The 16,782-nt window shown below is 45.3% G+C and overlaps 1 protein-coding gene across 8 annotated transcripts in view; it reads left to right on the forward strand.

The window, feature by feature from the left end:
- The window catches only part of FHOD3 (formin homology 2 domain containing 3), a 468,838-nt gene that overhangs the window by 334,501 nt on the left and 117,555 nt on the right, over positions 1-16,782 (forward strand). For 5 of the 8 annotated variants that reach the window (XM_060613641.3, XM_060613642.3, XM_060613644.3 and 2 more), the window contains 3 exons: positions 8,796-8,897; positions 11,870-12,223; positions 12,660-12,734. The exons of the other annotated variants lie outside the window; for them this stretch is intronic. In XM_060613641.3, coding sequence (XP_060469624.2) covers positions 8,796-8,897; positions 11,870-12,223; positions 12,660-12,734 — 531 coding nt within the window. The remainder of the gene's footprint in view (positions 1-8,795; positions 8,898-11,869; positions 12,224-12,659; positions 12,735-16,782) is intronic. 8 annotated transcript variants of the gene reach the window in all.

Here is a 16,782-nt window from a genome sequence, read left to right on the forward strand (position 1 = left end):
TCTTCACCAGCAGACTGCCAGTGAAGTGGAAAGCGAATGCTACCCAGACAAGGTCATGTGGTTACTCTTGGTAATTTGGAGGCATGACTTGAGGGGGTAGAAAATAGAAGATGAGGTTGTTGAGAAAAACCCTGGCTGAAATATAAGATTTGAGGTTTATCTCCAGATGTCAATTATGTGTACTTTATTGCCATATTAAGAGTTGACTCTGGTGGGTTCAAGTCCAAAGCATGTGAAAAGGCCATTAGAATTCTAGAATCAAACTGAGTCATGAGTTAGAAAGTTATTACTGCACACAAACTCTGAAACACATTGGCTTCCTTATGGTGATTACATTTGGGATGTGCTTCTCAAAGACACACACACATCCTGTTGCCCTGATTGATAACTAAAGGTTTTTTACTCTTCAGTATACTTCTCTTCCCGTTTGTGAAAAACATGACACAGAATGTGTGTGTGAGAGGGGCCATTACTTGAAATATTTAAAATTAAGCTTAACCAGTAAACACATATGAGACTAGTAGTGGCGTAACTTCTGGAAACGGGAGAACTTGTCTCATGGCCACACGATTATGTGTCTTCAGCTTTCACAGGCTGCCAGAGCTGGGGGCTCCCTTTCTGCTTTTCCACTTTATTGTATGGGTGAGATAAGTAGGAAGCCAAGCCAGACCCAGGGCAGGGCTGTTTTCACCTCTGGAGGCAGCCATCTTGAAACCTCAGCCTGGGACTTGGCGTCTCTTCTGTTTTCAAAAGTTCATAGAGAATTCCATTCTCCCTTTATCCTGGTTTCACTTCTCTCCTAGACTTCTAAGGGACATTTAACAGAGTTTACTAGTATCTGTGGCTTAGAATAAAGGTTTTTTTTTTTTTTAACATAAAATCAAAGTCCGCATAAAGTAGTGAGGCACCTCACTGCCTATAGGTATCATTGAATTGATTTGCTTTACACCTGAATTGGTTGCAACTTAGCTAATGCATTTTTTCCTATTGTTGTTTATACTCTACAGACTGGAATTCTGTTATATTAAACTGTTTTCAGCAGAAAGAGTGTGTTGGATCCATTAGTATTTTATTCTGAAACAGTAACAAGGGGCACCTGGGTGGCTCAGTCGGTTAAGCGTCCAACTGTTGATTTCGGCTCAGGTCATGATCTCATGACTTGTAAGTTTGAGCCCCACATCAGGCTCCTTGCACTGACACTGGAGAGCCTGATTGGAATTCTCTCTCTCTCTCTCTCTCTCCCCCTCTCTCTCTGCCCCTCCTGTGCAGGCTATCTCTCTCAAAATAAACTTAAAAAAAATAAAGCAGAATAACAAAATAATGGCTTATGCATGAAGATTCTGGCCAGTGGTCCAGTTCTTAGGTATATTCGGTATCCATGGCCTGTGCTTCATACTCCTTCTAAACTTTGCATGCTACAGGGACAATAAATACTTTCCTGTCTAACTTTGGGTTCTCACCATGGAAACATCAGCAACAGCTGGGCTCAGTTAAATGTCTTTTCATTCTTTTGGCTGGCAAAAATCTTTTAAGGAAAGCTTTTTTTTTTTTTTTTTAAGTGGCTAATAAAACTATTTTTGAATGAAATCACTGCTTCACTTGGTCAGATATGTGTCTTAACTGATTAAGATCACTAATTGGAAATTTTCAAATCTCATCTTGGCCCTTGGTAACCTAGAAACAGTCTTAAAGTTAACAGAAAGTGTTGTGAGTCACCGCAAAGCTAAATTCAAACTGGTTTAAGTATTTGTTAACACAGAGTGATGCGGACGGAGCCCAAGGGGACGCTTTCTCCGTCATAAATTTAACAAAACATTTCTAAGAGATTCTTTTTCATCTAATTTTGATAAGTCATGTACATTTTACAGAACTAAATGGAGCATATAAACCTTATCTAAACATTCTTATCTAAACCTTCTTATCTAAACCTTCTTATCTTATCTAAACCTTCCGACAGAGCTTTCCAATTAGTTGCCTCAAATGTCATACCTATGTCAAGTGTCATACTTATGTCAAGACACTGATCTCCTCAGGGCAACCAGGCAGGTCTGGGGTAACTGGGCCCCATAAGCAGCTTTGTCCATTGTTCTAGTATGCCATGTATCATGTTGTCTGTGCCGTGCAAGAGGGAGGATTGAGCACAGTGCAGGAGAAGAATAGTTGCTTTGGAAGAATAGTGCAGTGATGCTAAAGCGATGAAACCAGTGGAGATTCTGCTTTGGTTTCAGGGGGTAAGCTGGCTGGTAGGAAGGACCTTAGGCGGGGGGTGCCTGGGTGGCTCAGTCGGTTAGGCTTCAACTCTTGATTTCGGCTCAGGTCATGATCTCATGGTTCGTGCGTTCGAGCCCTGCATCGGGCTCTGTGCTGACAGTGCAGAGCCTACTTGAGATTCTCACTCTCCCTCTCTCTGCCCCTCCCCTGCTTGCACTCTCTTCTGTCTCTCAAAATAAATAAATAAACTTAAAAAAAAAAAGACATTAGCCTGGATATCAGGAGACTAGAGGTCTTCTTGGCCAGTTGTGTGAACTTGCCCTCTCTGGACCTCATCTTTCTCTTCTGCAACGCGGGAGGTCTCTGAGATTATATCTCTGTTCTTGCCAATCTTTTTTTTTTTTTTTTAATGTTTACTTTTGAAAGCGAAAGACAGAGCGTGAGCAGGGAAGGGGCAGAGAGAGAGGGAGACACAGAGTCGAAAGCAGGCTCCAGGTTCTGAGCTGTCAGCACAGAGCCTGACGCAGGGCTCGAACTCACAAACTGCAAGATGACCTGAGCCGAAGTCAGATGCTTTACCAACTGAGCCACCTAGGTGCCCCTGTTCTTGTCAATCTTGTTCTTTGACCACCCTTAGCAAGTGCCTCTGTGCTGAGTGTCATGCTAGGTCCATGGTGCCAAAGAAGCAACAGTCAGCACATATTTCCTGGATGTCCCTGGGGGTCTGGTCCCCCAGAAAAGTAGCTGGAGGAGTCATTGTAGTCAGGGAAGTGGCTCCTGCAGGGGCCCTGAAGCTGACATACCGTGGGCATTGGGTGGAAACCTCAACAGACTGATGAAGACTGGAATAGGGAGGTACAGGAAGGGAGCGTAGGAGATGAAGTTGGAGAGATGGTAGAGGGGGTTAGAGTATTGGCTGGGTAAATTGGACTGAATCCTAAGGCTTGAGTAGGGCAATGTCATGTGTAAAAGTTCTTCTTGTCCTCTGGTCAGTCCCTCCGTGGCCTTCTGAGTTTCACCCCAAGAGCATTGTGTGGAATTCTCACTTTCACGGCCAGTCAGCTCCCCACTCCCCAGGTGAATACTTCTTGGTACATTTAGTTGTTCAATGTCTTTCCCCCCATGGGTCTGTAAGCTCCAAGGGTGGGAACCAGAGTCTTGCACATAATAAGTGTTCAATAAATATTTGTTGGATAAAGGGAGAGGGCCCTCTTGCCCTGTAGTTAAAATTTTTTGCTTTTGAAAAAAATTGTTGTTACCTATTTATGGGAAATCTCTACATCATCTCAATTTTACTGTGAACCTACAACTTTAAAAAATTGTTGTAAAAATCACAAGTGTATGGCGTTGGATCATTCATAATTTTTGGTTTATGGTACTTTATCATTTGCTGGTCCAGGTGTGGCCCTCTTCTAGCTTATTTGTGTGTACAATTTACTTATTGGTATAAAGGACACCAATGAGACTATGGCCTGGCTAAAAACCCAGAGCGTTTCCCATAACTTCTATCCATCCATGCACTTCCGTCTTTCCCATCTCTGTGCCCGGGTAACCCGCACTCTGAAATCTTGTCTATCGTTATCAGGTTTTTTGTTGTTTCGTAGTAGTGTCAAACATGTAACTAAACCCACCCTACAGTTTTGCCTTTATGAACTTTCAGGAAGGTCATATTTATTGTTCCTTTTTGCGCTTCTTTTCTCCATATTATGCAGCTCCTGTTCATCCATATTGTCACGTGAAGTCAACAGTCCTCTATTTTCACTGCTTGGAATATACCGCAACCTGTTGATTGTCTTTGTCTCCAGTGAGCATTTGGGTTGTTTCCATTTTTTGGCAATTACAAAAAGTGCTGCTGAGAATATTTTTAGACTCCTATCTTGGTGCACGAGTGTGTCAGTATCTCTAGGGAGGGTTTTTCAACCTTGGCAGTACTGACATTTTGGACTGAATTTTTCTTTGTCGCGGGGGACGGTCCTGTACGTTTGCAAGATATTTCGCAGCATCCTTGGCCTCTACCTGCCAGGAGACAGTAGCACCTGCTCCCCAGTCGTGACAACTAAAAAGATCTCCATTGACAAATGTCCCCTGGGGGATGAATCACCCTAGTCAGAAGCACTGCTCTGGGGTATAGTAGTGCCATCAAGCAGTGGCACTGCTGGCTCATGGTGCGGGAATTGAACTTGACATGATAAAAAATATACGTTCTTTTTCCTAAGTGCACACTCCTGTCAGCAATATGTGAGTCAGACGACCTATAGTCTCTTCAGCGCTTGGTGTTTCCAGACGTCTTAATTTTTCCAAGCAGAGATAAGATGGTATCTCATTGTGGTCTTAATTTATATGTCCTGATTGATAGGTTAAACTATCTCTTCATACATGTTTATGGGCCATGATCATATGTTTTGCACAATTTTATAGTTGTGTTTTTATTTTTAAAATATGTTTTGTATATTTTTGATATGAGTTTATGTCTGTTAGGTGTACTGAAATGCCTTCTCTGAATTTGTGGCTTTACTTTTCCTCACCCATAGTATTTTGGTCCTAGAATATACTTTAATACTGTTTTAAATGTTTCTGTTGTACTTTTGAAAGGCTCAGCAACATTCAATGTCCTGTTTGTTTAATTTTTTTAAAATGCTTATTTATTTTAGAGAGACAGAGACAGAGAGCAAGTAGGGGAGGGGCAGGGAGAGAGGGAGACACAGAATCTAAAGCAGGCTCCAGGCTCTTTGCTTGTCAGCACAGAACCCGACTTGGGTCGTGAACTAAGGAACCGTGAGATCATGACCTGAGCCAAATTTAGATGCTCAACTGACTGAACCACCCAGGTGCTCCTGTTTGGTTGTGTTTATGTTGTTTGGTTGTTTGGTTTTTGAAGCCTAAGAAATGTGACATCAGCCTGAGACCCAAATTTGGGAAGTAAGGTTGGCTTTGAAGAAAACTCTGCCCTACAGAATTGGTCAGACTGTGGGCCTCTCAGTGTCTTTTCCAACGTGGAAAGCGTGGCCTCCAGTTTGAGACTATTGTAAAAAGGAAAGTGCCTATTGGGTTCACAGTAGACCTGTCCCCTGCAGTAACTCCCCATCAGTTAAAAACAAAACACCCCTAGTGGTATTTGAAAAACAAGGGCCAAAGGCCCAGAATTCTTTCTGCACAAATATAAACAAAGTTAAGTTCTACTTTAAGAGAAAATTCAGCGAGGGGAAAAGCAAAAGTGTCTGAACTTATTCTTCATCTTAAATATGATCAGCATAAAAGATTCTGTTTGACTAATTTCTTCACGGTCTGAAACTAAAATCAGGCATAGAAATTCCTGCATGCCGTGAGGCAGTATTTCCTTCTCCATCCATTTGGATAGGAGGGCAAGGCCAGTGCTTTGACCATAGGGCATTCTGGAAGTGGGCCCTCCAAGTAGGTCATTGTGCTGCCTGCCCTGGTCGTGTCCTGCCACTCATGAGAGTAAAGCCATGGCACACACAAGTCATGTGACAGTTTGGTGCAGACTCAGAAGCTGTTGAGCCCAAAGGAGACAGTTTGGTAATAAGCTTAGAGGGATACATAGGGGAATATCTCTGAGACCTTGGTGTAGGCAAAACAATTTAAACCAGGACACAAAGGGTACTAACTATCAAAAAAGATAAGTAGGACTTCATTAAGATTAAGAATTTTTGTTTATTAAAAAAACACCATGACTGGGGCGCCTGGGTGGCTCAGTCGGTTGAGCGTCTGACTTCGGCTCAGGTCATGATCTCACGGCTCGTGAGTTCGAGTCCCACATCGGGCTCTGTGCTGACAGCTCAGAGCCTGCAGCCTGCTTCTGATTCTGTATCTCCCTCTCTCTCTGTCCCTAACCCACTTGCATTCTGTCTCTGTCTCTGTCAAAAATAAATAAACTTAAAAAATAAATAAATAATCCCACCATGAGGTGCACCTGAGCTTCTGACTTTGGCTCAGGTCATGATCTTATGGTTCATGAGTTCGATCCCTGCATTGGGTCTCTGCTGTCAGCTCAGAGCCCACTTCGGATCCTCTGTCCCCTTCTATCTCTGCCCCTTCCCCTCTCATGCTCGCTTGTGCTCTCTCTCGCTCTCTCTCTCAAAAATGAATAAACGTTAAAAAAAAACAAAAAAAACAAAAAAATGACACCGTGAAGTGAGTCCAAAGGCAACCCACAGGGAGGGAAAAGATTCTTGCAACACATAAGTATGACAGAAGGACTTGTCCCCAAATTATATAAAGAACTACAAATCAAAAATAAAAATACAACCTGGATTTAAAACAACGGGCGAAGTACTTATATTTCAAAAAGAGGATATCTGAATGGAGAATCCCGAAAAGTATGACAAAAGTGCCCAGCTTCACTAGTCATCAGAGAAAGGAAACTCGGATCACAGTGAGATGTTGCTACACACAGATTAGATGGCTAAAATGAAACAGACAAAACTCAAAAAGAAAAACAAAAACCACCAAATCTTGGCAAGGATGTAGAGCAGGCAGCGTATTCATGTACTACTTATGGGAATTTAAATTTACCAGGTCATTTAAAAAAATTTTTTTTAATGTTTATTTTTTCTTGAGACAGAGACAAAGCGTGAACAGGGGAGGGGCAGGGAGAGAGGGAGACACACAATCAGAAAAAGGCTTCAGGCTGTGAGCTGTCAGCACGGAGCCCCACACGGGGCTCGAACCCACAAACCGTGAGATCATGACCTGAGCCAAAGTCGGACGCTTAACTGACTGGGCCACCCAGGCGCCCCTACCAGGTCATTTTTAAAAACTGTTTAACAGTTCCTGATAAAGATGAATCCAAGCGTATCATATGACCAATAAATGTCATTCCTAGATAACATACTGCGTAGTAATATGTACATGTGTTCTATTAAAGACCTGTGCTACAATGTTCGTAATAGCCCTGTTCAAAATAACCCCAAACTGAAAAGTGTCTGGTTATCATCAGCAGTAGAATGGGTAAACTATATTGTGCTCTATTCATACAAGGGAGTGTTATATAACAATGAGAATGAATGGTCTGCAATGACCTATAACAGTGTAGATGAGTCTCCCAAGTGTTACGTTGAACAAAAGAAGCTGGATATGGTATGATTCCTTGTAGACAGAAGAAAACCAGGCCAGGCTAACTGACCTCTGCTGTCTGAAGTGAGGGAGGGAAGGGAAGCAGTAGGAAGGGAGCATTAGGGGAGTGCTGGTTTTATGGATGTGTTTATTTTGCGAAACTTCAGTGATTTGTGTACTTTTCTGAGTGTACTTTATACTTCAGTGAAAAGAGAAAACAAGCAGAGGACAGTGGGGGGCAAAAGGGTTGAAGATGTTGGGAAAATGATGCCTGGGGTGGGGAGTGGTGAATTCTGGAGGACTGAGGGCAAGAAGGAGCTGGCAGCATTGAGAGGGTAGAGGATGGCCGCGAGGAGATGACAGTGGAGCTCTGGCAGGAGGTGAATGAGAGCTAGGGGGTGAATGAGGGCTTGTGGTCATGGAGGGGTGGGGTGGGGGAGGAGGTTTGGATGTAAGATCTCCAAGGTGGACCGGTTCTGTTTGATGGTGAGGTCCAGGGTGGGAGGGGCTGAAGTGACAAAAGGTGAAGGTTACTGGAGTTCAAGAACGCAACGGATTGATATGTCCATGGGGCCTGGGCTAGGTGTTCCGTGTGGGCCATGACAGGAGTCAGGTGTTGACAGGGCTTAGAGCCCAAAGGAGGGTAGTGACTCGGTTATCGAGGCCTGTACTCATGTAGCTGCAAGGACAACACCCAAATTAAACTGTCTTAAGCAAGAGTGAGAATTTACTATCTTCCGTTAGCAAAAGGCGAGGGCGGAGCTTCAGCAGTACCAGATCCAAGGGTTAAACTTGTCGTGGGATTGCTACCTGTACCGCCTCCCAGGCCCACACTCTGCTCTCCGTGGGTCATGGGTCGGCTGCAGGCAGCCTTCCTCCACCAGGAACAGCAGGCGGCCCCGCACTTAGGCCACCCTCACGGTTACTCATCGCTGGAGGCACCAGGAGAAATCCCAGAGGTGACAGTAGTGACTCCACCTGGGCCACCTGTCCATCCCCCAGGATCAGCGTGCCCTGCACCACGTACACTGAGAGTGAGGGAGTGGCTTGTAAACCATGTGTCCCCCCACCCCCACCCTGCCATGAAGGTGAGTTCCAGATTGGCCTGACCCTCAGTGGTTTCTAACCAGCATGGTGAGGTGAGGACTCTGTGCCTTCTGCGGGAGCTGGACATCCCCAAGGACACTCCTGCATGGTTCCGTGTGGAGGAGGAAAACCACAGTAGGGCCCTGCCCGAGGCCAGAAGCTGCTCGGAACCGTGTGTGGGGGGAGCAGGGCAGCGCCAGCCAGCCAACTTGACAAAGAAATTCGGCCTGTGCCGGGTTATTGTATCTCTGCCCACATTCAGATTTCCTCATCTCAGAACTGTCTCCTTTCTCCTCTCGGACTGTGTCCTTTTCATCTCAGCCAGCTGGCCCGGTTGGTTTTTTGTTTCATCTTCCCGTTTGTAACACTCACCTCGCTTTTCCATCTTGTCTCTGTGCATTTCTCTTTGCCTTGCCTTGTCTCAGGGAAGAGGAGGAGGAGGAGGAGGAGGAAGAAGAGCAACCAGTCACGGAGCCCAATTCAGAGGAAGAGAGAGAGGATGATGCCCCCTGTCAGGGCAAGGACAGGTACCGAGCCTGGACACTCCCAGGCTCCCACTAATAGCCCGAGGTTCCTTCCTAATAGATGTTTGCAGCCAGCCACCTTTCAGGTCTCCCTTCCTCACTGGCTCCCACCGGCAAACCTTTACCCTGAGCACGGAGCCACAGACGACTAGTTTTGTAGAAATAACTGAGCACGTGTTCATTAGAGAACCACACTTTCCCTTCCTTAGGATGCTTTATGGAAAACTCACCCTGCTCCTCCCTCCCTCATTAGTGCTTTGGCTTAGTCAGATTGACAGTGACTAGAAGGATGTTCATCTCTGATCAGAAAATGTTATTAACTCTTCCAGCATTGTAATAAGGATAATTCCATGTGTCTCCTTCTTCCTACTAATTTTACTAATGTAATATTTGCTAAACTGGCACAGGTAGCTACGATGTTAATGATGCAGCTCTGCTTTTTATCCAAGTGGACAGGAGTACTTTTTCATCCTGTGCAGCCCAGAAAATTTTCCTGTTATTTATTTTCATACCCAGAATAAGTAACATGGTTCTACGGCCTTTTGAGGGAGTTTACTGTCCTCTGCTCATACCTTTCCAATATACATGCTTTCTGTCTTCAGACAATGTTAACAGATACAGGCACCTTGCAGATATTTTTTAATTTTATAGATATTCTCCCCAAATGATGTGTTTATAAAAAATAAAAATTGATTGCAGGCAATCTCATTTTCTAGTATTCAAAAGTAATTCTAAAGTCGAATGTTTTTTCATTTAATTGATTACCACTGCAAATGGACTCCTTTACTGTTTTTCTGCAAATAAGCAAAATCAAAGAGATCTTGGATAAATTAGGGTGAAACCTCTTTCTTACCAACTTCAAAGTCGGTGTGATTCTTTGCCGCCTGACCTCTCTGTCCAGACCACCAGTGCACATTAAAGTGGCCATTTGATGTGCTGAGACACCCACCATTCCCAGGGGCCATGGAATCTTCTGTGATCTGACAAACTAGTGATTGTTTCCCTGCTTTGGAAATAAATGTCTGGGAAGAAGTCAGCAGGGTGCGGGTGCTGAGAGAGGGAAGGAATGGCCCGGTCACAAAGAGTGAGCCACACAGGTCAGAATGGGGGAGGGGGGTAAGAAAGGTTGCTATTAGAGCCCCTTGCCTATCTAGAGCTGCCATGCCTGAGGGGAATGGTATTCAGTTAGGGGTGCTCTGGGAAGGGAGGAAGTTTCGTTGGTAGTCCCACCTTAGGTTGAAAATTAACCACAGGGAATCATGTAGAAATCAGTAATACACTGGTATGGCTCCATATGTGTTTAAATGTACATGTTCTGCCTCACCTACACAAACCCATCCCCCCTTGGCTAGTCTCATGGGACAGCACCTAGGACCAGAGAGAAGAATCTGACTTTGAAGGGTAACCTTCAAAACATCCCTCCTGATGTGCTGTCTTTACATAGGATTGTTATTTACATAGGTAGATGGTTATTTACTGTTTTGAAAGGTCTTTTAAAAAATTTTAATATTTATTTTTGAGAGAGACGGCACACGAACAGGGGAGGGGCAGAGAGAGAGAGAGACACAGAATCTGAAGCAGGCTCCAGGCTCCAAGCTGTCAGCACAGAGCCTGATGGTAGGGCTCAAACTCACAATCTGTAAGATCATGACATGAGCCGAAGTCGGACACTTAACCAACTGAGCCACCCAGGCACCCCTGAAAGGTCTGTTTTCTTTATGACCTGATGCTGGAGGGCATCCTTGAACAAACTGCAGTTAGGCTTTTCAGTTTTAGGAAATAAAGTTGTGCATACCGGAGCTTGACCTTGACAGTTACTAAGGCACTCATTAACTTTGAGCTGGATATATTTATTTCCTGGCATAATCCCACCAGACCTTAAAGTGGCAAGAAAGATTCTGCTTACTTCTGCTGTGTTGGTGTCCTTCACAGCTTGCCCTGCCTGCTGCCTGCTGCTTTGTGTATGCCAACCCCATGTCCCCACTGTGTGTGTGTGTGCCAGACCTGGGCTGAGACTGCAGTGAGTTCTCATCCCATTCTCCCCTCGAGCCAGGGCAACTGGTATGTCCCTGCCCTTCTATATAGAGGGAACTCTGAATCTGAGCTCGGAGAGAAAACAGCTCCCATCCGATTCCCAATGGGCACGTCTAGGAGTCCAGTTCTCTGAGAGAGGGACTGTGGTTTTGAAAAATGCAGAGTTTAACGGAGATGCTCAGGTTATAAGGGTGTATTTCAAAATATCTAAGTGGTCCAAATCCAGTCCTGTGAAGGTGGAAAAGTTTTATAACTGGCAGAATTGGGCTGCCTGAAGGAGTCCAGATGGGCTTAGTCGTGGAGATAGGTTGTGGGAAAAGTGTGAAATGGGCAAAATTTGACTTCATCATGCCAGTCCCTCCTTGCTGGCTCTTGGTACTCCTGGCAAGAGACTAGCATCTCTTTTCTTTTTCCTTTTCCATACTTCCTTTCAAGAATGCACCTGAAAGCCGTGACCTAAAGTATGGGGCTTGGGGGATGCTTCTTCCTTAAGACTGGGCTTTTTAGGAGGAGGACAGAACCTTGATTTGACCAAGAGAAAGAAATGAAATTCAAATTGTGGAAATTCAGGTGCCAACACAACCATTGGGGAGAAACTGGGGAGGCTTGGGAAGCCTTTGAAGAAGAGCCTTAGGAGCTCTGTTAAATTCTCCACACAAAAGCCTCCGAAATGCCCAGATGCCATACTGGTTTGCAAGGATGTGTCCTTGCGCTCAGCAAGTCTTGCCTCCCAGATGGACAAGCTCAGGGCGCCAGGATTTTTGAACAAACCAAAGCTTCTGTTGGCCGGCCAGCTTTCATGCTGCAGCTCAAGAAACATAGCTGGATTCTGAAGTTAAGTGGCCGTAGCAGTAGTGGGGGGGTTTGTGTGTCTTTTTCTCTTTCCTAACCTTCACTTCCCTTTCCTTCCCCGTTTGCCCTCCACCCTGCTGGGTCGGCAGAGAGGCTCGCCCTGCCTCTGAGCAGAGCCCTGCTGGAAAGGATGCTGCTCCCCAGAGCTCAGCTCTCCCCACTGCTTCGAATGCCGCCTCCCAGGGAAAACGATGTCCAGCCAGCACTGCAGTGGGGGGCCCCTTGCGCAGCAGGTCCTCTGGGCCTGCCCTCGTGCTGCCACCCCTGACCCCTGCCTCTGCCTCCCGGCCCTCCTCCTCCGCGCCTGGCCCCCCGAAGGCATCACCGACCATAGAAAAGCTGCCCTATGTGCCCCACAGCCCCTTCCACCTCTTCTCCTATGACTTTGAGGATTCGCCCTTACCCACCAAGGAAAAGGAGGCTGAGGCCCAGAAGGAAAGCAGGTAGATCCAGCCACCTGGAGGCCCGTGTGAGCTTAATCCAGGGAAGGAGACAACGTGTTACTTGTACTGACTGGCTTGTCCTCTGCTGTGCGTGTGTGTGTGTGTGTGTGTGTGTGTGTGTGTATTCCAATCTGAGCAGAGGGTGGTGGTGGTGTAAACTAACTCCCTGGCCACTAACTAAACAATTACCAGGATTTAGGCAGGAGGCAGAGGAAAACTGCCGTGTGTTTGAATCAAAGAGCTCTTCTGTTATAACACAATTACTAAAAATGGATTTTTAAACCTAAGGTTTTTAAAAACATGCATGGTCTGACAAAATCTATGCATTTCACACCTAACTGTGTGGGGTGCATCTCGTTTGACCTACCGAATACAGTGAAGTGCTCTGCCCCCTTCCTATGCAGCGTTTTGAGTGGGATTTTCCTTCCTTTAACAGTCCCTCTGATTCTCTCCATTTGAGCACATACTCTGTCTCTGAGCCTTACAACTTCCGGTCTTTCTCTTCTAATAGGTGGGTGTCTTTATTTTCTCTCTCTTTTCTCCAGCTTTCTCCTTTTATTCTTTTTTTTTAAAAAAAATTATTTTTTGAGAGACACAGAGTGCGAGTGGGGGCGGGGCTGAGAGAGGAGGAGACACAGAATCCGAAGCAGGCTCCAGGCTCTGAGCCGTCAGCACAGAACCCGACGTGGGGCTCGAACTCCCAAACCGTGAGACATGACCTGAGCTGAAGTCAGACAATCGACCGAGCCACCCAGGCGCCCGTTTTTATTCTAATATATGCATATTTCTTTCACAGATTGCTCATAGCTCCCTGCGAGAGGGCAGTTGCCCTTGGAATCCTTTCACAGCCATTAACACAATTACATTGTTGAAGTGTGAGCACTGCAATAATTCTTACAACAATTGGAGAGGGGAGCAGAGGGAGGGCAGTGTGCAAATCGGAACCGCACGAGGAATTTTTAGCAGGTGCTTGTCCCATGCCTGTGTGCCTGCCCGACACTATTATTGCCTGGGTTAGGAGCTCTACAGAGCGGGGAATGGGCAATCAAGGGTTTGAATATCTTGAACAATCAACTGTTCAAAGTCAATGATTGATCATACTTGTGGCTGCTCCCATCTTAGAGTAATAATAATTGATAACATTTATTTATTATGAGCCAGCCCCTGTACTTTCCATGAAATTAGCATTTCAAAGCATTACTTAACCCTTAAGAAGTAGGTTATATTACTATCCCTTATTTACCATGAGGAAACTGAGGCACAGAGAGCTAGGGAAGTGGGGAGTGGTTTCTGCCCCAAGCATCCTGGCCCAGCTTCTGGTCCTAACCTGTGCGTTGTACAGGCCTCTCTTTTAGAGAGTCTGTCTCTTTCCTTTCTGGGGTCATCTACAGATAACTCCAAATGCCAGACCTCGAACCCTGGCCTCTCCCTGCCAGGGTTCTTGAGGCAAGTCCTTGTCAGCAAAATGCTTTTGCCAGAGAGTCTGTGTCTGGGGTACCCTTTGCCTGGGTGTCCAGTAAGAAGTTACGCCTTATCTTGGGTGAAGGCTTATCGGACACAGACCTGGAGAATGGCTCTTTCACACCACTGATAGAACCAGTTGCTGTGTGTCAGATGTTCCATCTAATAAAAAGAAGAATTAATCTAGAACTGTGATCATCAACCTTTTCTCCCCACATACAACCTAAGAATATTTTCGAACTTCCCTCAAAGTTTTAAATAGCCTGTCTGAAGTTTTTTGTTGTGACTTTAAAGTTGTAAAAGATGTGCTCTTTCTGTCGTACATATGCTTTAAATTCATTTTTGTCAAAGGGCACCCCGGGTGGCTCAGTCAGTTAAGTGTCTGATTTCTTCTCGGGTCATGATCTCACGGTTCATGAGATCGATCCCCGTGTTGGGCTCTTCACTGATAGTGAGGAACCTGCTTGGGATTCTCTCTCTCTCTCTCTCTCTCTCTCTCTCTCTCTCTCTCTCTCTCCCCCCCTCCCCCTCCCCCTCCCCCTCCCCCTCCCCCTTTCCTTCTCCCTCTCCCTGTCTCCCTCTTCCCCTCCCCTGTGCTTTCTCTGTCTCTCTCTCTCAAATAAAATAAGTATTTTTTTAATGTTTATTTTTGAGAGAGAGCATGTATGCATGCACAAGTGGGGGAGGGACAGACAGAGGATCCAAAGCAGGCTCTGTGCTGACAATAGCCCAGTGTGGGGCTGGAACTCATGAACCATGAGATTGTGACCTGAACTGAAGTCAAGACACTTGACCTACTGTGCCCCCCCGGGCACACCTAAATAAATAAACATCAAAAAAATATATAAATTCATTTTTGTGAAAACCTTGGGGTTTCACATTTAAGTGATTAAATTTTAGGAAACACCTATATATGCCTAATTGGCAAAGCCTGTCCTCAGACAAATGAGACCTTATTTCTGTCAGAAAAAGTCCAACGTCATATTTCAATTCAAATACGCACTTATGCATCCCTGTGACAACCATCTCACTCCTAGAATTGAGAGGCAAAACCGGACAGACTGGGGGGTATTTGAATTAATTGCTCAGGTATTTGCAAAACCAAAGGAGTGGGAAAATGCATTATGCTTGTTTTATTTCCATAATATCATTTCAACACAATTCATAGGTAGATGGGCAGGTAGATAGAGATGACATGTGAGGCTTGCTCTGAGGTTACTCCTGGGTACAGCAGTGCTGTCTCCTTCCACGGTATTTCTTTTATATATATATATATAAAACAGAGCCTGATATGGGGCTTGAACTCACGTGAGATCATGACCTGAACTGAAACCAGGAGTCAGACACTTAACTGGCTGAGCCACCCAGGGGCCCCTTCCTCAGTATTTCTTAAGGAATTCCCTCAGAAGTGAGGCTTTCCTACACTCTTCCTTTGCCTGGCACCCTGGAGGTTTTTCAGCTCAAAGCATTGCCCCACGTTGATTCGGCCTCAGTGAAGGTGTTGCTGTTTTTTCCCCCTGAGAGTGGAAGGCCATCGTGGAAGGGGAGGCAGGGAAGAGAACTTGGAGACCCTAGCAGTGGCCACAGGCAGACCCATTTTTAAGAAAAGATCAGCTATGGAACTTGGGGCTCTAAGACACATTTCCTCTTGTTTCCAGGATGGCTTTGTATGCCTCCAGGAGTGTGTGATCTCCAGTTTGAGTACCTTCAAACTACAGGTTCTCTAGGAGTCTCTTCTAGGTCTAAACTTCCGGGCTTATTGGATCATTCACATGACTTTTATGGAGGGCGTCCAACATGGCTCTTATGTTCTCCAAGAACAGTATCTGTGTACAAGTTAAGAGCTGTACATTTGACAGGAATAAAAATAACTTGGCAACCTCATCTTCCCCAGCAGGGTGGTGTTAGCCCATGATGGTCATTCTGGACTTTCTAGTGATGGTCTCAGAGCCTCTGATGGGGCTTTCCTGGATCCAGGTCCTTTCCACTTGGTCTTTGCTACTGCTTACAGTCCTAGGGGACAGGAATAAGAGAAACATATAAATGAATGAATATACACATAAATTTACAAAAACAGCCTCATGCTTGTGAATAAGGTTTGACTTATATTTAACTGAGAAATTCTTACAATTTCTAATTATTTGACAGGAATTCAAATGCTGTATTAATACTGTTTGCACCTATTAGTTTTCTGATGTTCACTTACTGTGGTTTTCAAGGGGTCTGTAACTGCTCAGTGGTTGAGTGCAGCGGAACTGGTTATAGCAGGCACCAACTGATTAGTCAGTACAAAGAACCAACGGGAAAAAGTACAGTGAACCGAGTGAGATGTATGATCCAGTTCGTTTGGCTGAAATTGAGAAGCAAAATTGAACAGACTGTGAGGTATTTGAATTAATTGCTCAGCCATTAGAAAAACCAAAGCAGGGGGAATATGCATCATGCTTGGTTTTATTTCCATAATGTCATTTAAACTCAGTTATGGTAACGTAACCCTCTTAAAACATTCTACAGGATGTCCACTTCGGGTCAGAAGGGGGTTGTTTTAGATGCTTGCAGAGAATAACAAGCCAAGGGTCCAGGCAGCTGGGTGACACAGGGCTGGTGTCTGGGCCCCGGGGCTCTGTCTCCCTGAGGACTCCAAGCTCTTGACGGCAGCCTCCTTCCCTGCCCATGTCACAGTGCTTTCTGCCCGCTTCTCTCCCTCTTCTTTGCTCCTGAGTTTTTTTCTCCCTTCTCTACTGCTTCCTTTCTTTGTATGTTCCTCTCACCCTTTGCTTTTCTGCCTTCTCTATGCCCTGTGGTTTGGGAGCTCTCTTAAAAACTCAGTCCAACCCTCACATGGAGAAGCAGTTAACCTGTTAGGCATGTAGCATGTTGGGTTTTTAAAGAGAAAAGAAAAGGGATGCCCAGAAACCATGTCCCATGAGAGTGATGTGTTGGCTGAGGATGATGTCGTGAAACTGTGTGATCGGAGTCTCCCTCTGCCTGGTGGCATGCCTGTGTAGTGACACAGGCCTGACCTGTGATGCCAAATAAATAATAAGACCCATAGCTAAGCAGACCAGACTTAGCAGCACAGGGTAGAGTTGGGGTAA

Source organism: Panthera onca, chromosome D3 (assembly GCF_046562875.1).
Source record: "Panthera onca isolate mPanOnc1 chromosome D3, mPanOnc1 haplotype 2, whole genome shotgun sequence".
Taxonomy (NCBI): Eukaryota; Metazoa; Chordata; class Mammalia; order Carnivora; family Felidae; genus Panthera; species Panthera onca.